At 25.8% G+C, this 25007-nt stretch overlaps 1 protein-coding gene across 4 annotated transcripts in view; it reads right to left on the bottom strand.

The window, feature by feature from the left end:
- The window catches only part of LOC103574703 (protein kinase C, brain isozyme), a 37694-nt gene that overhangs the window by 9031 nt on the left and 3656 nt on the right, over positions 1-25007 (bottom strand). For 2 of the 4 annotated variants that reach the window (XM_053741808.1, XM_053741809.1), the window contains exons 3-4: positions 5939-5970; positions 5731-5813 (exon numbers count right to left, since the gene is read on the bottom strand). In XM_053741808.1, the coding sequence (XP_053597783.1) occupies positions 5731-5813; positions 5939-5970 (115 nt within the window). Of the gene's footprint in view, positions 1-3715; positions 3828-5730; positions 5816-5938; positions 5971-25007 lie in introns of those variants that run through there. The other 2 variants (XM_008554214.3, XM_014443724.2) reach the window with 2 other exon arrangements.

Below are 25007 nucleotides of genomic sequence, written 5' to 3'. Positions count from 1 at the left end.
AATTTAACCAAAAATTTCCGTACGGCTATAGTATAAATCTCTATGGCTATGGTAAAAATTCGTACGGCTATAGTATAACTTCGTATTGCTACAGTAGAAATCCGTATGGCTACAGTAAAAATCTGCGCGGATGTAGTAAAAATCCATACGGCTATAGCAGAACCGTATGGCCAAAACAGAAATCCGTACGGCTTAGTACAGTTCAAATCTAAAAACTGACTACTTTTGCATTAATAAGACAACCAAATTAGAATTTAACCATAAATTTCCGTACGGCTACAGTACAAATCCTTATCGCTATGGTAAAAATCCGTACGGCTATAGTAGCTGCCCATTAACTTTCGTTAGCATTAAATAACTTTTTCGTGTCCAATACACCTTGACGGCTTTATTTCTAATTAAAGATCGTACAAAGCAACTAACACAATTTCCGGCGTATGTTATTGTATATAAACGATAATAATAGGTACGCTCAAGTTAGCTTAGCTAAAATTTTAATGTTTACGTAATCTATATAATATAAAATGGAATGTAACCGGGAGTGTAATTGCGAAAGATGATCCGCTCAATTCGATTGACACGACATAAATAAAAAGTTCAAGGTTAAAGAAGCCATTCTGCATTTTATATTTTTACTTCACTAATAATTAATTAATGTTTCAATATAAAATGTCATATTTATTTTTCTTAAGATGACATATGATGAAATAATCATCAGACATGTTTATGAATATTTTGCTGCTTTAATTTCTTGTTCGTAAAAAACATAACCTATTTTTTTTTTACAAAAGAAAAACAATGAAAGCATTTCTCTCGTGTCCTAGTTTTATGGCGAGACTTGTCTCTTGGCCCACTGCCCTAATAAGACTTTACTAGCCGATGAAAAGAGTAGAGGGTGTAGAGAATAAATCCCGGTCATATATATATTTTTTTTCTTTTAGCTTTTGCTTTTTCAACTATTGCTTTGTTCACTTCTTGCACATGCTTGGTACACAAGGGCGCACAATAAATTATTTATGAATTATTTTTTTTGGTTTTATGTCCAGTTGAATAGACCCTTGGCTCTTACAGTAACAGCTAAGCATCAATAATAGCTAAGTAGTAAAATAAAGCGATAGAGTACGTGAGTTGTAAGCCAAGTTAAAAAAAAAAAAAAACAACTTTAAGAGTTTTTTTTTTTATTAAATGAATACCCAGCAATTTAGCTCTAATTTATAGTTTTATACATTTAAATTTTTTGTTAAACTCCCACTTAAAACTTTAAAACTTAAACTCTACAAGTTATCTTTTCATATTTTTTTATTATTCCACAAGTTATTTAACTCAATCTTATATTTTTTCCTTGTATTTTCCTAACAACTTGTCTAATTATTTATTGTTATAAGTTTGTATTATATTATGTTCTATGAAAATTATAAATAGCGACTGCCTGCGTTACTAATCCTGATAAAAATTTATAAACTTTAAAATCAGACCTCAAACGCGCATGTTGTAATTGAAATTATAAATTCACTGAAGATTTTTATTAGATTTTTTTATTTAATTAACACGTGATATTTTTAAGACAGTCTTATGAGTAATTATTATTTTATTGGCAGGAGAAATAAACCTAAAATATTATTAAACTTTGCCATTTAATGAGAAAGTTAATTAATAATTAATTTTAATATGATAATTTTTAAATTAATAACTGATTGACTTAAATGTTAAATTCTTAATCTGTATGCCTGTAATTTAATTTTAAATTTTTAAAAATCACCCGCCTTTTTTTAAATCCCGCCATTTTTTAAACCACAACGCCAATGCCGCCAGTACTCGGCCGAAAGCAGAAACATTGAAAAAAATAAATATGTCGGGTAATTTTGTGACGAACCCTCGGTTTTAAATTAAATATATTTATTATAATTAAACGAAAAGGATTCAAGTTGGGATAATAAACAGAGTTATCTTGTACGGAAGTAAAAAGCTGATGCTAAAGTAATCAGGTCGATTGATTTGGTTTTTCGGAAGATATCGCGTCTAGTCACATACGAACTGACCGGCCGACATGAATGAAAATAAAAATATAATTTTATTTTTTACTATTAATATCTAAATAAATCGAGATAAAACTCTGCCATGCTTGTTCATTAGTATCCTCTTTGTGAAAGCCTGCTTGTTACAACTATACCACTGTACCTCATAAATTTTAAATCAGATTTAATGTCAGTGTTCAAGCGAAAAAATTTCTAGCCGAGAGTAAACTAAACTATTTTATCTATTAATTAATGTTTTTTTTTTTTTTTTTTTTTTTTTTTTTTTTTTTTTTTTTTTAATTCAACCTTTGAAAAAATAGTTATACATTTTTTTTCCAAGGTCAGGTGTCGTGATATATATAATATAATCATTTACGTAATTCCCTTAGCACATCAGCAGCTATTGTTCTTTTTTAAGTACGAGTAGCAATGAGAGTCTCAAGCACGGAATTGCCCTTTAAATAAAAGTTAAATGAAAAAAGAGTAAGACATCTATACATATCATCATCTCTCATATATTTTACACCTCAGGGTCTGCTTGTGACCCGTTTCATAAAAATTAAGTTGATGAGTCTGCTGAGTTTTGTGCGACGATAAATCTTGCCGAGATGTCAAGTATCATTACTTGTTTAATTTTTTTTTCATATATATGTATATATGTATGTTATAAAAAATTTTAACATTAATTAAAAGCTTTTCAGTCCGATCGAGCTCAAGATGTTGAGTATTTAGTTCGAGGTTAAGTGACGATAAAAATTCGATCGATATTCCATATAATGCCATATTCAAGAGGAATAAGAATGACGCGATAATCGATTTAATCAAGGCTTCATTTTTTACTTTGCTTATATACATTTATACCTAGCACTATATTTTTTAAATAAAAAATCGTATCAATTTTTAGTTTTCTTTTATAATGCCGCGATGTTTTAAAAATATTTACTGTTCCTATTATCAATAAAAAAAAATATATGATAAAAAAATAACATGAGAAGTATTGAATACAGAGACTGATATTAAATATATATTTTTAATAAAAATATTTTCTTTTCATTTTTTTTTTTTTTAAATAAATGGTTGTAAAAATATATAGAAGTACAAGACCACACATACGTACATACATTTAACAAATCGACATAATATGTGTACATAAATATGAAAAATGTTTTTTATAAAATTTTCTTAAAAAAAAAAAAAAAAAAAGTAACGAATTTTGAACTGTGTAACTCAAACTTATATGTTTTTTTATCCACGGAAAAATATAAAAGTAACATATATATATTTATGTACATATATACATTAAACGATATTTATAAATATTAATAAATAATTCAGGAAAATAGCAGTAATATTTACATGTCAAATTGTCACACAAAAACATAACTCATAAATTATGTGTCAGGTCAAAAAAAAAACAATTAGTCGAATTAACGATAATTCGATTTAAAAAATAAAGTTTTAGTATCGTCAACTTTATTTTCCATATAATTATAAGAAAATGTAAGCGAATATTAATAGAGTCAATTAGGTACATAATAAAATGCTTAAAGTGAAGAAATTTCAAAAAATTTACTCAGTGACGAAAAAGAGTATTGAAGTATAAATATATATGTATTATATATTTTAAAAAAAAAGCAACACCCATGTAAAATAATAGTGGCGGTTTAAATTTATAATTTAGGCTTTTACAAAACCAATACCTTGGCATTTCATGCCCTGGTGGATGACACCATAGAGTAGACTACCGCAGTGGTCACAGAAGGTGGGGCTGTTGTAGGTGTGTTGCTTGAAGTGATGCTTCGTCCGTGTATCCTGCGTTACGTCATTATTATATCGTGCATACACGCAGACACATACGTACGAACATACACACACACATATACACATTACATGTTACATATATTTATGAAAAATAGGAAGGGATGGGAAATAATATCGTACGGATGAGATGGGAGTTTTCTTTGCGACTCAATGAAATGATATTTTATTAATATATATATTAAACGCATACACGGTTATCCTGTTTTATCATTTCTGTAAAGAGCGAACCCTAAGTGGCCGTTTATCGACATTTAAGTTGGATTCCATTAACTCGGAACTTCCCCTCAATCTTGACCCCCACTACGAGCTACGTTGTCTCCTACCCGATTTTATACATTTACATGTCTGTATATATTTATATACATCATTCATGTAGATGTAAAAGCGCATGCGCTGTAGTTTAGTGTTCAAAGAAGAAGGGGAATTCAATATGTCAGAATTTACAGGAAATTTCTGCTCCTCTGTTTTTATCACAAGTTCAGCGCAAGCGCACCCGCTATATTTTAAAGGCGGCAATTCAAAAGTTTTGGACTTCATACAAATTACTGAGCAAACATACATTTATACCATTATAGACGTATAAACAGTCTGAAAAACATGGCGGATATTCAGACATGCGCACTGAGAATTAAAAAGTCTATGGAATATGACTGTACGTTAATGAATAAGGTAATGCAGGTTTCTAGACTTTCCACCAGCGTTACATAATGAGCTCATAATTACACTCTTCAAGTCATTATTGAATAGTTTTTTTACATGTCCTCTACTATTGCAGTGTTGATGCCCATAGTTTTAGCGCAAATTATCACTGTATCGCTGAACGACCACTGCGACTTTGATTTATAGGTTTTGTTTAATAAATCAGGATAACCGACATGCGCTTAATAAAGTATAGTGCGCAACTCGTGGACTGAACTACTATCCGTAAGACGCAAAGTTTAGCACTCGTCTACGACTAGTGCGCAGGACGATTAATGGCTGATTTAGTCCACTTGTTACGTAATGTACTATTTTAAAAAATTATAACTGGGCGATAAATAAAATTTTGAGAAAGCGTTGGTTGTTTAAATTAAAAACGTGACATGACAAATTTTAAATTTTTAAATTTTTAAAATTCAGGGAAAAAATTAATAATTGGCAAAATTATAAAAATAATATATATGTATGTAAAAAAAATGTTTCTACGTCAAAAAGTTTTTAAAATAATGCAATTAAAATTCCGTTGAAAGAAATTCCACAAGGGGTAAAAAAAATGTTTATTTTAAATCGTGTCACGTTCACTGAGAATTGTCATTAAATTTTTTCTCTGTGTAATAACTATTAACTTGTGACAAATCTCTGGTTTAAAGTTTGTTGATAATTATATTAATATAACAATTAATAACTACTTGAAAGTTATGGAGTTAATATATATACCGATATATTAATTATTCAGCAGTATAAAGTAAATCTGTAGGGAAAATTAAAGTTTCTACAACCATCTCCCGTTCTATCATGCGCGAGTCTATTTATTTTATGAGTAAATTAATATATGCATTATATTTACATACTGTACTATAAGTTCATGTTTGTTTAAGATAAATAATAATTATTATTATTATTATGATGGTAAGAGACAAATATCTAAAGATGGCTGATATTTATTGGAGTTTAAAATTTAATTGATCCAGAGATTTGTTATTAAATTTAATTAATCAGCAATTTATATAAAAATAAAATTATCTAGTCTTTCAAATATTTGCTTACTAAGCAGTGACGTCATCGTTTTTAATTAGTGATGATAATGAACAGTAATAATATGGAAAATTTCGGGTATGAATGAAAAATTAATGAATTAAAATTTTTTATACTATTATTGTTATTAATTAATGAGTGGGGTAAAAAAAGGACTTACATCAGAGTCAGCTCCTTTGTCAGCACCAGGACACGTAAATGAAACATATTCATGGCACCGTTTATGAACTACAAAACTACAAACTGAAATATTAAAAAAAAAAAAACACTTATTTTTGTTAATGATTAAAAATATATTAATTACTATATAGTAGACTTGTAATGGTATATATATTTTTTTGATTAATGAAAAAAAAATGTATAGTAACCTTGGCACTGGTATCCCTGTTTTCCGAAGCCCCTGTAACATAAAAAAATTCTTTTATAAGAAAAGTCATAAATTTATTTATTTTGTGGGAGGATTTTTTTTTTTTTGAATTGTAATAGGATTTAACGTAAGCCCAGGATACGGATTCTGCTTCTCAACTCTGATCTCTTTAATAATTTCCTATATAATATTATTTCCTGCAGAATTTCTGTCACGGAAATATTAAAAAGAAAAAAAATACTGCGAGCCTCGAGGGCAAAAGCGCTGGATTTTCTTTGGGTGCCTCACTCACTTTAAATCGTCTCTACACTTTTTAAAGTATATTAAAATATGACTTATATCATTATATAGAGAATTTATTAAGAAATAATTATAATACAACTTAATTAAGTTAATAATTTAATTGAGTGGAGACTTGATGTCAACTAATTAACTGACTCTTGAATAAAATGGCTTACGGATCTAATTTTTTTTTTTTTTTATGAGCATCAATTTGGTGACAAAAATCCTTTTGTTAACCGACATGACAATTTTGTAAATTTTGAAAATGTACATATGTTTATATTTGTATAATAATATATATCAGAATATGAAAAATAAGTATGTGATATTGGTACTCATTTTAAAGGGCATTAAATTTTCGAGTAAACTACGAGCTCAAAAATAATTAATTGCCAAGTTTTGATGAAACTGTTATAGACCTTAATTAAAAAAATTATCAATTATTGTTATTGTTAATAAAAATTAATAATTTAAATTACAGTGAATGTAGCAGACAATTGAAAATTTTCGAAATTTTTGGGGAAAAAAAAAATAAAAATAAAAATTAAAAATACTTATTTTAATAATTGAAAAATCGATACGTGCATTTTTTTTTAATTTCATTATTTCAATTCGTTATTTTTTTTATTTAAAATTAAAAAATTGTCACATCTGTTACATTCACACTTATTTTTAATTAATAATTAATCATTAATAGGAATAGATATTAATCAATAAAATTATTGATTATTATAACTTACTTAAAATAAATCAATAATTTTTTTCATACTTAGTAATTAAATAAATAATTGTCGCTTATTTTTCCTCATATTTTTTTATAATTCATTAATATTAATCCTTGTAATTAAATATTATTAATTATTTATATTTTTACTTTCATTGGTTCATATTTTCGAATAAATAAATTATCTTTAAATAAAAAAACAAACAAATGTGTCAGCTTTGTTTACAGCCACCATTTTGAATACCGTGCCCTCTTCAAAATTACGCGGGAATTTGAAATTTAATTTTTCCAATAAATGAATGAAATTTTTATATAAAATAAAATTTAAAAATTAAAAAAAAAAAAACAATAATATTATTGTTAGAATTTCGATCTATAATTAGTGAATAAAAAACTTTAATAAATAATTTTTTTAAAAGTTTACTCACTTTTCCCGCCATTTTTATTTTCCGCAAGTGCGAGTATATCACAATCGAGAAATAATTAAAATTAAACTGAAAAACTGTCACTACAAAAATTTAATTATCACAACTAATTAATCATGAAATTATCACAATTACTTGATTACATTATTTATAATAAAAGAAAACATTTAAATATTTTTTCATTCCCGCTTAAAAATTCCAACAACAAACATGGCGGCGCAAAATAACCCGAGAACTCCGAGGCTAAGCAGGCACTGAATTTAATTTATTTTATAATTTACACTCACGGACACACATTAATTAATATCACAAGATGTTTATAATTTAATTAAAAATTATCTCAAATTAATGTGTGCTTATAATCAAGTGTCGTAATAATTAAAATAATTATTTTAACTGAAAAAAATAAAAAAGACAATGAGAGAGTGTCAGCACGGAGACAAACTGACCCAGAATTTTTCTGCGCATGCGCGCGTCCATTTCATTTCTACTGCGCAGGCCGTACCAACCGCTCTCACAACTGCGCAAGTTTTTCTAGTTCTGGGTCCAACTTCACATCGCCGCCATCGTAATGACGCCGGTCGCGTCTGGCTTGTAAGTTATTAAATAAATAATATATTTTCGCAGACATATTTATTAAAACAAGTGTTTTTTAATAATATTTGACGGCCATTGAACATTTTGTGATAATAATTAAATCAGTGTGTAAAATATAAGTATAAAAATAATTTAAATAAATAAATCGTGTCTGTGCTTCCAGTGTGAAGCTATCGGTGATTGTTGTCGTTCGTATTATTAATTTAAAATCAGTGAAAATAAATTTTGTTAGATATTAATTGTTTGGGAAAAAATTTAAAACTTCGCGAGTGAGTATTTTTGTGTGAGTGTTTTTTTTTTTTTTTTCCAAGTGATGTGAATTTTTTTTTGTTCGTTATTTTTTGCAGGCATTTTTAAAAAATGATACTGAAGTTAGCCTTTTTTAATAATTTTTTGATTTTTTTTTTGCACAATAAAATATAAAAAAAAAATACATAAAAAAATTCTACTTGAAGTTTTTTTAATTTTCTACATGTGCATATTTTTAGTTTTTGGTTTTTTGTAATTGATTTGATGAAAAAAAATCCAAAAATTACTGAGCGATCATTTTCAAAAATTATCTTGAAGCTAGCAGACAATTGATATTTTTTTAATTTTTTTTAGAAACGATAAATTATAAAGAAAATAAAAAAAAAATGCACATGTAGGAAATTTAAAAAACTACAAGTCCAATTTTTTAAAATATTTTTTTTTTTAATTTGTCGTTTTTAAAAGAGCCCAAAAATTATAAGACGTCGGCTCACTTTGTATCATTTTTTAAAAATATACTTGTGTTATTAATTTTTTTAAATAAAAAATCTTTGTTATGTTTTATTAATTTAAATTGTGCAAAGTGTCTGTGGTGAAGTTAAATGTTCAGTACTAGTGAAAAGTGTTAAGTGTTCAGTTCGAGTGTAAAGTGTTGCTGATGGCTGATGCTGATAAGTTCCAAGTTCCTGAGCAAACTCATCTGGCATCGTCTGGTAGGGAAATAGCAGTTAAGTGACGTTTTTTAGCTGGAATACACTTGGAGCAATTTGAATTAAATCTTCAAGTGTATTAGGAAACCCTTCTGCATATTATTTCCCCGCCAAGGTTTGTTCAACACTTAAGTGTTTTTTTTTTTTTTTTTTAAATCTTTTAAATATTTTTTTATCATATTCTGCCGTCATTTTCTTTTAACGTACATGACAATGTTTGGCTAGACCTAGGGCTAGAGCATTTTCGAATGCACCCAATAAATAATCCGCTGTAATTATAAGTTCATTTGAGTTGAATTTCAAAATAATAAAAACTTGTTTCCGAATAGTCAAATGTCAAGAGTGCATTCTGTTGTCTTGGTGATGATAGCGAAGTTAGCTGACGTCTAATGAATTTTTTTTTTACAATTGATAAATTATAAAAAAAAAAGATTTTTTTTAAATTGAACCTATTTATGGTTTCTCCTACCAGAGGAGACCATAAGGAACAAAAAACGTTAGTATTATGATGGGTTATTTCCGATAGGAGCAAAGTTACGGGCTACTCTTCATAAAGAATCATCTCCACTCATCTCCACCAGTGCTCATATGGGTCCAATTAAAAAAATAAATTTTTCCTAGGACTTTTTATGGTTTCTCCTATTAGAGGACATCATAATGAACAAAAAACGTTTATATTATGATGGGTTATTTCCGATAGGAGCAAAGTTACGGGCTACTCTTCATAAAAAATCATCTCCACTCATCTCCACCAGTGCCCATATGGGTCCAAATAAAAAAATAAATTTTTCCTAGGACTTTTTATGGTTTCTCCTATTAGAGGACATCATAATGAACAAAAAACGTTTATATTATGATGGGTTATTTCCGATAGGAGCAAAGTTACGGGCTACTCTTCATAAAAAATCATCTCCACTCATCTCCACCAGTGCTCATATGGGTCCAATTAAAAAATTAAATTTTTCCTAGGACTTTTTATGGTTTCTTCTATTAGAGGAGATCATAATGAACAAAAAACGTTTATATTATGATGGGTTATTTCCAATAGGAGCAAAGTTACGGGCGACTCTTCATCCTTACCCATGTTCACCCATCTTCACCTATCCTCATATGGATCTGAACTTGAAAAATAAATTTTTCCTAGGACTTTTTATGGTTTCTCCTATTAGAGGACATCATAATGAATAAAAAACGTTTATATTATGATGGGTTATTCCGAACAGGAACAAAGTTACGGGTTACTGTTCATAGAAAATTATCTTCACCCATGTCCACCCATCTCTACCCAATCCTAATATGGGTCCAATTAAAAAATTAAATTTTTCCTAGGACTTTTTATGGTTTCTTCTATTAGAGGAGATCATAATGAACAAAAAACGTTTATATTGTGTTAAGTTATTTCCGATAGGAGTAAAGTTACGGGCTACTTTTCATAGAAAGATATGAACAGCTCCATCCTCACCCATGTTCACCTATTCTCATATGGGTCTGAACTTAAAAAATAAATTTTTTTCTAGATCTTTGTATGGTTTCTCCTATCAAAGGACATCATAATAAACAACATAATTGTTGTTATAAAAATATAAAAATAGTTAACGCTTATAGATATTATAATTTTTAGTGTGACAATTACGGTTAATATGTCGTTATTCTTTGTCCGCAAGCGTCAACATCTATAATGTGCTGGACCCGATTAAATCAGCTCCAATGAACAAATCGATAACATTTCAAGGTTCGCCAGTCGATAATTCTGCTGAGTTACCGCATATATTATAACTATCATCTTAAGTTTTTTTTTACTATTTTTTCCCTCGCTAATTGATCCGTCCGTCATGTGCGTCGTCTAAGTATTTTTGTCCTCAACAAAAAAATATATATTTATTAACAAATATATATATCTTTCCTTTTTTATTTATTCTACTGGAAATTCATAACATATTTATCTATTTTTTTTTCTTTATATAAATATATTAACGATAAAAAATAGACTTTTGTCGTGTGTATGACATAAAAATTTCTGAAAAACTGGATCTAGCAATATGATACTCATCAATATATATATATAAATGTATATATATTCGCTTGAGAGCTTACAATCCTTCTTTTACTCTAGATTTTTTTTTTATTGAAATAAAAAAAATATCCAATAAATTGTTTTTTTTTATTAAATCCGCGGAATTATTGTTTGGGTTTCAACGAGAGGATATAGTGAAATTTTTATGGTAAATTTAAAAAAATCTGATAATAATTTTTTTTGGAAAAAATTATCACTTTTTTTTTTTTTTTTTTATTTAAAAATTTATATCTTATAAATTTATGCACACAAAATAATTATTTTTTGGCAGAATTTTTTTCTCACCCCAAGAATTTTTTTTTTTTTTTTTTTTTTTTTTTTTTTTTTTTTTTTTTTTTTTTTTTTTTTTTTTTTTTTTTTTTTTTCAATTCATAATAAAACTTCAGGATCATAAAAATTTCTTGGGGTAAGTAAAAATTTTTTGCACTGACATATCTTTCTTTTCTGTATACATTTTACATATTTTTCAATAGAAAAAAAAATATATATATATATAATCTAAAAATATATTAAATGAATAATTGATGACGTAACAGAATGATGATAATTTCCTGTAACATTATTTCTGCGGTTCCCGTCTAAATATTCTCTGGCCTTATTTTGCACCTATAAGTATATATATATATATATATATATATGTATATTGGTTGTTTCCTCTCTATCCTGGTACGGTTATACAATTGCAGCAGCAACCGAGTAGCAAAGTGGTTGGTTGTCCCGGGACACGGGGCTCGGGTCGTCATCCCCAAGCGTGACCCACCCGCGATTGAAGCTGCCCCAACCCCCTGCCACCCAATGGCCTAGACTATTACTCGAATATGGTGGTGGTGTACGGGTGCGGCTGTTTGTTCGCATGAAAATCCACTCAGGCATATTCAATACACGATAAAACACTAGTCACTAAACATTTATATATTTTATTTAAACTATAAATCAGGAATGAGCAAAAATAAAATAAAATAAATAATGAATGAGGCCGTCACTGTATATAACTATACATGAATTAGTGAAAAGTGAGTGACGAGGGTTGTAATTAAATTTATTATTTAAAAATTCGGTTATGATTATTACGCTGCAGCCGATTATACTCAAGGGTATAAGCAGCAAAAACATCTGAGGGGTTGCTGCGCAGTAAAAGAAACAGTAGGAGGCTACAACGTAAATCTGTGATTAGCCTAGATATATATGTACATCAGTTGTTCATGAGCTTATGTAGAATAAAGGGAACTTTGTCTGATTCTTTTTTTTTTTTTTTATTTTATATTTTTATTTATAGACTGCCCGCATAAAAATACCATATATGAGAAATATATATGGAAAAATATATAACCAATATGGGGCCTAAAATGATATTTATTTTCTTATATATAATATACTAAGTTTTAATATAATTTATTATATTTGAAAAATTTATGGATCAGATTTTTCTATAAAAAAATTACCATACTACTATATATATATATATATATATATATATATATAAAACTTTTGGTAAGCGTTAGCACGTGCAAGTATTGTATGATAAAACTTATGTATGTGAAAGTAGTTTTAAAACTCAAAAAAAATGAATTTCAAAAATTTTTCACAAAAAAACTTTCTTTATATAAATGATATTTTCATAAATTCGAGAAAACTAACTTTAAAAACACTACAGCAGCTGTAACTATCATGTAAATTCAAAATTGAATAACAGTTATATTAAAGTTGTGCTGTCACCAAATTAATGATGGTGCATAAAATTTGTGACAATTAAAACTTTGATACTTTTTATCCATGCTTATGTAGAGTCACTCATCAAATTTAATGTCAAAGTTCAAAAATAATTTCGTGTCGTAAATTTTTAAAATTTTTACAGAACTTAAGGTAAAATTTCTCAAGACAATTAAAATTAAACGTATCACTATTGTTATTATTATCGGGTAGTATAAAGTATTATCTAGTTGAGCAGTTGAGTTAGTAGTTGATGATATGTAACTCTTTCTCTTTCTCAAGTTGCATCAACAACAAAACTTGAGTTCTATTCTATTGAATTGTATTCTACTCGGCAACTATACCATTCATTTAGCAATCAATGTCACTTCCATTCCAAAACTTGACAGTGTGTAATGGGAACGATATTGCTAAATCGAATTTAAAGTTTCTCATCGTACAGTGTACTCTAGTAACCTGTCGCTCTAGTAGTTGATCGGAACCTGTCAATATCTATGAGTGTCTTTTGCTTTTACCGACTAGACGGCCTCTCTATCTCATCACTGATCCCTTTGTCAGCCCATTAACACTCACTCTAAATTACCCTTAATTAATATTGACGTTAAATTATATTATCACTTACTTACAGCTTGTGTTTTTTAATAATTACTTCACTTTTTTTATTTTTTTGTACTAGTGTTAAATTTTAAAAATTTATTTTATCATCAAAGGAAATTTTTTCCGATATCTTTTGGAAACAGGTTTTCACTGATGTAAATATGAAAAATATGCATACCAATGATATAAGTAATAGATATTTTAAATTATATATACATATATATGTGGAATTGATGGAAATTTTTTGATAAAACTGATGGTTTCGCTGGAAAAGTAAAATAATATTGAAATTTTCTATGAATAAAACTTTTACTGAAAATAACTTTTTAAAAATAAGATTTATGATAAAATGATAAGAGACCTTTTTTGTAGAACGTTCAATTCCCTACAAAAATGTTTCTGAAGATTTTTTTGTATGACGCATCGTTTGCTAGTTATGGAAATGAGAAGGAAAAAAAAAATTTTCATATTATTTTTATGGAAAATAGAAAAAAAAAATTTTGACATAATTTTTTTTTACTGGGGTAACTTGGTCAGTCTAGAGACAAAATTTAAAAGTGAGAAAAAATGTTTACTTTTGTTAAAATATTTGGTATCTGAATTTTTATTGAAATCTGGAAAAATTTTACTGAAAATAGGAGAAATTTTTTTTTTTTATTTTCCATAAAAAAACTTAATATTTAAATGGATATAGTGAACAATTATTTCATTATTATAGAATTCCCCCATTTATTTAAAAAAATTTTTTTTTAATCGAATCTACAATAAATCAATAGTACTCGCGTATGTGAAGCGAAAAAAAGAGAAACAAAATATCACGGCTGAACTAAATATTGGACTCTATATTTATCAACAAAAAAAAAAAAAAGAATAGTCAAGAAATATATAAAGTTGAAAAAAAAAAATATAAATAAATAAACCGATCATGATTAGAGGGTGAAAGCTGAGCTCCTGTTGTCTAACGCAGACAAAAGAATATTTTTTTTCAATTAAAACGCTTGTATTGACAATCAAAATTGTTTGTTCACTTTTTTTGATCGTTTGCTCACGTTGTTATTGTTCATTCGTAAAAACTGTTACTATTTTTAATTAACATTCATCAGTCTGATACTTTCATCATTCATCAACCTCTTCAATTATTTCATTATCTCAAATAATTATCAATTTCTTCTTCCCCCATTTCGTCTTCTCCAATTTCTTTACCCACTTTATTTCTTCTTTTTTTTTTTATCATTTGGTTCATTTCCAATTTTTATGTCAAATTTTTTTTTTTGGCAAAAATCATCAATTACACATATGTTAATTAGTATCAAAACTTGTTAATAAATTCATTTCTTGTCTCATGAAAATATCATTTTTTTGAAAAGTTTTTTTTTTGGCACGTGACTGAATTTTATTTTTAAAAATTTCAAAATATTGTTTTTTTATATTCTATAGATAATAGAGAATTTTATGTTTTACTTTGACTTGCACACAAGTTTTACCTACCAATATATATATATATATATATATATATATATATATATATATATATAACCGTCTGTAGTCTTTGAAAGCCTTTGTTTTGACTAATTGGGTTAGCCTAGTTTCTATCGATTTCCAGTTGCACTTTACTCTCTTATACATTTCAAGACTCTTTACTCTTTCTATCTAATATATATATACATATATATACTATTTATTATTATTCACCAAAGTTAACACGGTTGCAATAACTTTTAAAATCGAATTTTCGATGTTAATAATGCACGCTACATATACTCAGTTTATTTACTCATACATCTAGTGAATTATTAATTTAAATCATTCAAATTTTACCGCCATTTTTAAAAAAAAAAAATTCAACAGCTCGCGGATCGAACGCGAATCAATGTTGTAAAACAATTGTTGTTATGTTTGTTAACCGATAAAATAAAACATTATTGGATTTGATTGTGTGCCAATGGGATGTCGAGCAGAGAAATACGATCGGATCGGGTATCAAATAACGTCCCAAGTGAAAATAAAAAACTCATAAAAATGTAAACACGTCAGTATAGAAATGCATGTATATTTTATGTAATTATTATATATGGACAGCCTTTGTAGCAATTATTTTTTTTTTAGATCATAGATTTCTGAATATCAAAAATTTAATTGCCCAATTACGACACTTGTTATTTAAAAGTAAAAGCTGAGTGCCATTATAGAATTTGGCAATATGCCAACAAAATTAACAGGACGTGTGCTGGTGGTATTTTCTCGCTTCATATTAATATATGTTATGAATGAACATTATATATATATTTGTACATATGTATATATACAACAAAGTTTATTTACCACGTGTTCGAATACGCATGTAATAAATAATGAGCATGATCTAGAAACACGATATTGAGTGTTAGTTTACAATACACGATAGTAAAAATTTTTTGATGACAGTAAGAATGTATTTTTGAAAAAAAAAAAAAATTTGTACTCTAGATCTAATTTTTTTTTTTTTTGAGATTTCTTTTGCCGTAACAAACCTCAGTATTACCGTATGAAAACTACATATATGGTCAAAATATATGTAAAAATATATGATAGATATCAGAAAATATATGTGGCGAATTTAACTATATTTTCTGATATATTTTTTTTTATATTAAAGAATATAATATTCATCATATACGAGTCCGTATATGTTTAGCATATATAAAATATATATGTCAATCATATACAAACAATATATTTTCATCATATATGAAAATATATATTCTTGTCATATACAAAAACTATATTTTTATCATACATAAAAATATATATTTCTATCAGATATAAATTTTAATATACTCTTTAAATTGCAGATAAAATTATCGAAATTAGTTAATTTGAAGCGAATATATAATATACCCATATACATATACATACACCGAATAAAATATATGCTTAAATATAACAAAGAAAATATATGGTGGCATATATAATATAAATTATATGCTACCATATATTTCATTTCATATAAAAATTTTATATTTTTTGAATATAAAAGGAAATATATCAATACAATATATTTTAAGGTAAATGTAAATGTATATATGGCTTAATATAAAAAACATATAAGTTACATATATGGAATACATATATTTGCTACTATATATAATTTTATATTAAATCGGCGAAAATCTCTATGATTTTTTATAATATACATTATAATATATCATATATTTTTTTGTTGCAAACATATATGATTTTATATATTCTAACCATATATTATTTGTTCACACGGGATCGAGTAATGGAGTAAATTCGAATTGAAATAAAATCCGTATTCGCTCAGGATTTTTTTACAGTCCATACCTACATACATATGCATATATACTCGGATAATATTAATTATCATAGTATATATGGTATTAAGAATTTAATTAATTAGTATGTATGATAAATGATGAATTATATAATGGAGTAATTAATCGATAAATCTTGTGTTTCGTAATCAGAACAGGCATTAAAAGCTAGATCAAGTTAATGAGATACACAAGGGACTAATCAGCGAGTATAAATACCCGAGTTTAACTAATTATAAAACTTGGTTATTGTTTGAGTTATCCAAGTTTTTTTTTCTTGTCGAGCAGAAACGAGTATAGAGGGAAGATGAAACCCCCCTTTTTTTGGAGTACGAATGTTTTACTTTTAAAAATAAAAAAATTTTAATGACTTTAGTCTAACTGTTCGTCTTTCTCTTATTAATAATCTGAGATAAATGAATTAATGAAGTAAATAATAATAATTAATAATAGAAACGTAATCTCCAAGGAAACGTTAATGGAAAATTTATCTTTGATCTCTTATAACTGCACGGATGAGAGTTGATTGATAGATAGTATAGGAATAGGGATAGCTGGTTTTGAGTAGGGTGTTCTATCCAGAGGATTTCGTCTCCAAGTAGATGAAAATCTATTTACTGGAGCTATATTGAAATGTTGAATAAGCAAAGTTTAAGTAAAAGAGAAAAAGAGAAAGAGAAAGATAAAGAAAAAGAGAGGGAAAATTTATATAAAAAATTAAATCAGTTGGTACGAATGAGTATAACGTTTTCAACAAGATTACTTAGCAATTTAATAAAATCTCTTAAATTTTACCTACATCATGTACTTTTTTTTTTTTTTTTGCTTTATGAATATGTCCGTAATAGAATACTTATGAAATCGCGAAGGTGTCAATCTAATTTTTAATAAAAATTATTATTATTATTATTATTATTATTATTATTATTATTATTATTATTATTATTATTATTATTATTATTATTATTATTATCATTATTATTATTATTATTATTATTATTATTATTATTATTATTATTATTATTATTATTATTATTATTATTATTATTATTTTATTATTATTATTATTATTATTATTATTATTATTATTATTATTATTATTATTATTATTATTATTATTATTATTATTATTATTATTATTATTATTATTATTATTTTATTATTATTATTATTATTATTATTATTATTATTATTATTATTATTATTATTATCATTATTATTATTATTATTATTATTATTATTATTATTATTATTATTATTATTATTATTATTATTATTATTATTATTATTATTATTTTATTATTATTATTATTTTATTATTATTATTATTATTATTATCATTATTATTATTATTATTATTATTATTATTATTATTATTATTATTATTATTATCATTATTATTATTATTATTATTATAAAAATAAACTTTTCTCGTGAGTGGTGCTTATAACGAACGTCGACATGAAATTTGAGCTGCCAAAGGGTGGAGGAGCTTCAAAGTCGTTACGAGAACGATAGTGGGTTGCTTATAACGGGCTTGGATTTTATTATTCTTATTATTAATATTAGGTTGCATGATATGTAGAATTAAATTTAACATTGAAAATTAATCAAAATATATATGATATAAATTGAGTGTCAATATTTAATGACCGCGAGGCACGCAATTGTCTTTATATAACAAAGCTTTTAAATGCTTCCGTGATATCGTGATAAAAAAAATTAATAAACCGACTAACTGATTAATTATTTAAGAAAAAAACTGTTTACAAAAATATATGTATAGTACATTTTGTCTGATCAAAATGTTACCACGACTACTCACTAGTTTCTGGGTTTAATAATTGAGTGAAAAAAATGTAAATAAATATGAGGAGATTAAATCAGATAAGAAGGATTTAAAAATTACTTACAATTAAATATGAGGGAAAAATATGTTTTGATATTATTGTTATTATTTGAACTCCTTAATTTAGCAAATGGACTGTGTAGGTGGACTGAAAAATGTCACAGTCCATTACGCTCTTCGCAGAATTATGTTATCATATTTTTATTAAATTTTTTCCTTTATAAAACAGTTTACCTGCAGCAGCATCCTTGATTTATTTCTCTGATGCCCTTTGTAGTTTTTATCTTTCCGACCGAGTCACTCTACTGTACCACGGATTTTTATAATACGTTTTTTAATTATTTTTACTTCTATATTATTCTTTGTAGCATGATTGAAAAAGACGTACTATTATTATATTTAATTAATTTTTATGTCAAGAAATTAAATTGACTTATCATATTTTAAATTAAATATTCATTTTCTTTTACGCCCTAGCAGATCTGAATTAGGGTAAATTAATGATACTGAAATCAGCCGACTACCTGTAATTTTTGAATTTTCTTTTTCAGCAATGAAGTATAAAAAAAAAATTTTTTTAAAATTGCACATGTAGTTCTTAAAATTTTCTACATGTGCATATTTTTATTTTTATTTTATTTTTTTAAATCAAGTTGGAAAAAAAATTTGATAATTTTTCACTGTCTGCTAACTTCACCCGTATGAAAAAACAATATATGGTTAAAATATATAAAATCATGTGTTTGCAACAAAAAAATATATGATATATTATATTGTATATTATAAAACATCATATAGAGATTTTCGTCGATTTAATATAAAATTATATACAGTAGTAAATATATGTATTCCATATATGTAACTTATATGTTTTTTATATTAAGCCATATATACATTTACATTTACCTTATAATATATTGTATTAATATATTTATTTTTATATTCAAAAAATGTAAAATTTTTATATGAAATGAAATATATGGTAGCATATAATTTATATTATATATGCCACCATATATTTTCTTTGTTATATTTAAACATATATTTTATTCGGTGTATGTATATGTATATGGGTATATTATATATTCGCTTCAAATTAACTAATTTCGATAATTTTATCTGCAATTTAAAGAGTATATTAAAATTGATATCTAATTTAATTGGAGTGGGTCATATATATAAGAAACTTTTTTTTTCCATACACAATATAAATATATGTTTTTATATATGATCAGAATATATTTTTCGTATCTGATAGAAATATATATTTTTATGTATGATAAAAATATAGTTTTTGTATATGACAAGAATATATATTTTCATATATGATGAAAATATATTTTTTGTATATGATTGACATATATATTTTATATATGCTAAACATATACGGACTCGTATATGATGAATATTATATTTTTTAATATAAAAAAAAATATATCAGAAAATATCGTTAAATTCGCCACATATATTTTCTGATATCTATCATATATTTTTACATAAATTTTGACCATATATGTTATTGTCAAAAGGATATACATATATATTTTCAATTCATCTTATATGCATCAATAAAAATAAATTTAAATTAAATTAAACGTATCACTGAGTTTTCGGACTTGACGTAACAACAAACTGACGTAAACACTAGTATATAAACTTGTTGCAAACTCTGAGTTTCATAACACGTGAGTAAAATGTGTTAAAAGTGAGAAAGAGACAGCGACAGAGAAAGAGTGTAGTTGTAGACCTCAAAGCTATTTCATTTTATTATCAAACTTACACTCCACATATATATATATATATATATATATATATATATATATATATATATATACATATATATATATATATATATATATATATATATATATATATATATACATATATATATATATATATATATATATATATATATATATACATATATATATATATATCCTCCATTGTATTTTGTCATATCTCACCCGCAGTTCCATTTCAATTTATTATGTCCGCCGCAAACCTATTTCACTTCATCACTATGCTAGTGCATTTTATTGCATTTTACTCTTTACACAAATTTTTATTATATATATATATATATATATATATATATATATATATATATATATATATATATATATATATTTTTTTTTTATGTATTAATTTTTTTTCTCCAAGGTCGCGGTATATTTATAGTAATAAATAACCCGACAAGGTAAGACTGAGGAATAAAAAATAAGTTTCCATTATTATTATTTTTTTTTTCTCAACTTTAATCACGATAATTAATTTAAGTAATTAAAATTTATCGGTATTATTTAATCTCGAGTTATTAGTATGGATTAAAAAGTTTATGAATATTTAATATGTTGTGGGTTAATAGGTATATATATATATAATATATAAAAAAGGGTAATTATGTAGGAGTAATTACAATAGTAATGGGAATAGTGAATAGGAGGTTGATTAGAAAAATCGGTAACAACATCAGCTAGTACTCGGTCGAGTTGGTTTAATAATCAAGAGCTCCCGGGTGGCCTTCTTCACACCAGCATCGCGTTCGTCGCCTAGTCAAGCTCACGGTTGATCGATACCGAGCACAACTTGAGAGCTGAGCACCAAAGAGAAAAAGATAATATACGATGTGCGATAATCAATTGCGCCTCTCACTCTTTTGCATATCAATATCGTCATATAGTCATACTGCAGTGTCATGAAGATGAAAAAAAATAAATAAAAAAAAAAATCTGCTATGAATTCTATTAAATTTAGTGATGACAACTTTGTTGTCAATTATTTATATCGTTTTTTTTATTGTGGACGATTCTGGGGTAAAATGAGACATTTTTTGCTGGGTGATGTTTTTTAATGGGGCAAGTTGACCAGTCTGACAATCGGGATTTTTTAATATTTTTTTTACAATCGTGATGTGGGCGAAATTAACGTCAATTTTATGCTCAGTCACATCGCGAAAAATTTTCTTTCAATTGACGTCAAAAATTTTTGGTCAATTTTTTATAAAACGATATCCTGGTCAATTTTAAATCTACAAGTTGTATCACTCAATAAATTACTGATTTTTTTTATTTTTAAAAATTTTTCTTGACTTCCATTAAATGCGAAGCGAAGGTTAAAAATGTGCGGTCAATTTTTTTATAAAATAATTTTTTAGCCGAAATTAAGTTGGCGCGAAAATCGGCATTTAATTCAAAAAATGACCAGCGGTCAATTGACGTCAATTGTTTGACAATTTGTCTTACGTCAGGATTTGTGGTCCATTTTACCTCAAAATCAACTTTTTTCAATTCTCAGTAAAATATTTCCGACTTTTGACGGAAAAATTCTCATTTCACCCGAAATTTCTCTGGAAAAATTTTAACATAAAACGCGACTTTGAAGCCAATTAATGCCTTCACCTTATTTGAAAAAAAAAAAAAAAAAAAAAAAAAAAAAAAAAAATTGGCGGTTATTTTAAAATATCAATTTTCGATTTAAAAAATAAAAAGTTAAATTCAGTAAAATTTTAAATTTTTTAACGCCAAATTTCGACAGCAATAAAAATTTGAAAAATAAACAGCTAATTATTTATTAAGCAAAAGAAAATGTCGGTGTTATGTAACACATAAATAATGAGAAATGAAATAAGAGAACAAGTAGATATTATTTGAATAATTCAGGATCTGTTTAGCTGTAAAAAGATATAATATATATAAAAGACAGTGTAAGAATGAGAGGCGTCTTGTTGACGCGAGCACCCCACGAAAGGTCACAGAGCTAAAGGATTTCATGTCGCGCATTAAATACACACACTAGTTTTTTTCATTCTTTATCTCTTCACCACCGTATTCTTTTCTTCTTTTTCTTCTACTCGTTTTTTCCTCTTGAAAAAACCTGGGAGTTACTTTTGCTGGCATTCTTGCTTTGAATTACACTTTCTTCCCTCTTTTTTTCCTTCTTTCTTTTTCATCTCTTCACTTTTTGTAAGTAACTTTACACACTTTTTATTCAGTATTATACATATATATTTACATGTTAACTTAATTACTTCTTTTTTATATCTATTCACTATAAATACCAGTTTAAATTTAGCGCTAATGTGACGACACGAAATTTTATTAAACAAGGGGATGAAATAAAATTAATTGTTTTTTTATATTTATTATAGAGACGGAAATATCTGACATCAAAGTGAGACCATTAGTAAGATATGCATCTATATCTTATATATATATAAAAAAAAATGAGTAAATGATCCATCTTTTTATTAACGATCGATCGTTAACGCCAGGCGACGGAACGGAGCTCGTAAAATATCTTTTCTTAACATCGTCTTGTGTCACCGTCTAACGATTCATCGTTAGAATACGTTAAATTGTTATCGCCCGGTAGTAAAGCTGACACATTATTGTTTACATAAATGACAAATATATGTAAACATTTTAATTTATTATTCATTTATATAATTTTTTAAAAATATATCACGTCCGGGTAAATTTTTTTAGAAAAATTTTTTTTTTTTTTTTTTTTTATAACATATATGGTAAAAATATATGTAAAAATATATGATAAATATCAGAAAATATATGTGGCGAATTTAACTATATTTTCTGATATATTTTTTTTTATATTAAAAAATATAATATTGATCACATACGAGTCCGTATATGTTTAGCATATATAAAATATATATGTCAATCATATACAAAAAATATATTTTCATCATAAATGAAAATATATATTCTTGTCATATACAAAAACTATATTTTTATCATACATAAAAATATATATTTCTATCAGATACGAAAAATATATTCTGATCATATATAAAAACATATATTTATATTATGTATGGAAAAAAAAAGTTTCTTATATATATGACCCACGCCAATTAAATTAGATATAAATTTTAATATACTGTTTAAATTGCAGATAAAATTATCGAAATTAGTTAATTTGAAGCAAATATATATAATATATCCATATACATACACATACACCGAATAAAATATATGTTTAAATATAACAAAGAAAATATATGGTGGCATATATAATATAAATTATATGCTACCATATATTTCATTTCATATAAAAATTTTATATTTTTTGAATATAAAAGGAAATATATCAATACAATATATTTTAAGGTAAATGTAAATGTATATATGGCTTAATATAAAAAACATATAAGTTACATATATGGAATACATATATTTACTACTGTATATAATTTTATATTAAATCGGCAAAAATTTCTATATAATTTTTTATAATATACAATATAATATATCATATATTTTTTTGTTCCAAACATATATGATTATATATATATATATATATATATATATATATATATATATATATATATATATATATATTCTAACCATATATTGTTTTTTCATACAAGACCTAACATATATGTATATAGATATATAACTTAATAAAAAAAAGATGTATATCTGTAGACGTCATTGATGGGAATTTTCAGTAACAAATTCCTGATAGTCATTGTTGATCGTTAATAATAACAATAATTAAATAAAAGATCGGTCGATTTAAACGACCGTGCGTGTATTGAGTCAATGTCATCCGTAAACACATCCGCGTCAATAAGTAAAGTAAAAAAATAAAAAAGGTATGATTCAGACGATCGTCAGCGATAAGAAATGTTGGCTGGGTCGTGGTCGGCTTTTAAATATTATATGAATTCCTCAATAGATAAATAAATAATTAAATCAAAACTTGCGTGTCTGTAAACTTTACTGTGTAAATAACCTTGATCAATTAAATATACTATTAATACCCTAGACAAATAAATTTATTTACATATTATTTATTCATAATAATAAATAAATTTATACAGGGAAAATTGGGTCACTATTGAGTATTCAAATAAATATGACAGAAAATTCAGTAAAAATATTTTTATCAATTCTCTGTTTGTTATAAATTTTTAATAAAATTTCAGTACTTGGGGTAAAATGGACACTTGAAAAATTTAATAAAAAAAATTAAATTTATTAAAAAATAATGTCGTGTTAATAAAAATATATGAAATATATGAACAGTTAATATCCTAAAAAATTAATTACTTCTCGAAGTACCCCGTCGTGGCCGTCTCTCCCCTTGATCAAACAAGTCCTCAATATATATGTATATATATATGTGATTTTGTTAAATGTTTGAGCTGAGTTGTTGACTCTTACCCAGTAGTTTAAGTAATCCCCAGTAAATCCGATGAATCTACGACCGTTGTTAAAATAATGATAACTCTAACAGTTGTCAGTTTGCTTAAATTTTAATCACGAGTAGATTAACCCATAAACTGTACCCTATCTTAATTACTATCTCGTGAAACTGTAATGAAGGGTATAAATAATAACAAAAAAAAAAAAAAAAAAAAAAAAAAAAAAAAAATTTATGATGTGATCCCACGTGGATAATTAAAAAGTGCCCTATCACGGTAAGTTATTTTTGTAGATGGGTGCTGACACTAAATTCCTGTTATAATGTAAACATAATATGCATACTAGAAAGCCCTATACTAATATAAACCTCTT

This window comes from Microplitis demolitor, chromosome 9 (assembly GCF_026212275.2).
Source record: "Microplitis demolitor isolate Queensland-Clemson2020A chromosome 9, iyMicDemo2.1a, whole genome shotgun sequence".
NCBI classification, from domain to species: Eukaryota; Metazoa; Arthropoda; class Insecta; order Hymenoptera; family Braconidae; genus Microplitis; species Microplitis demolitor.
The sequence above is the reverse complement of the archived record's forward strand: the minus strand, read 5'-3'. Positions and strand labels throughout refer to the sequence as shown.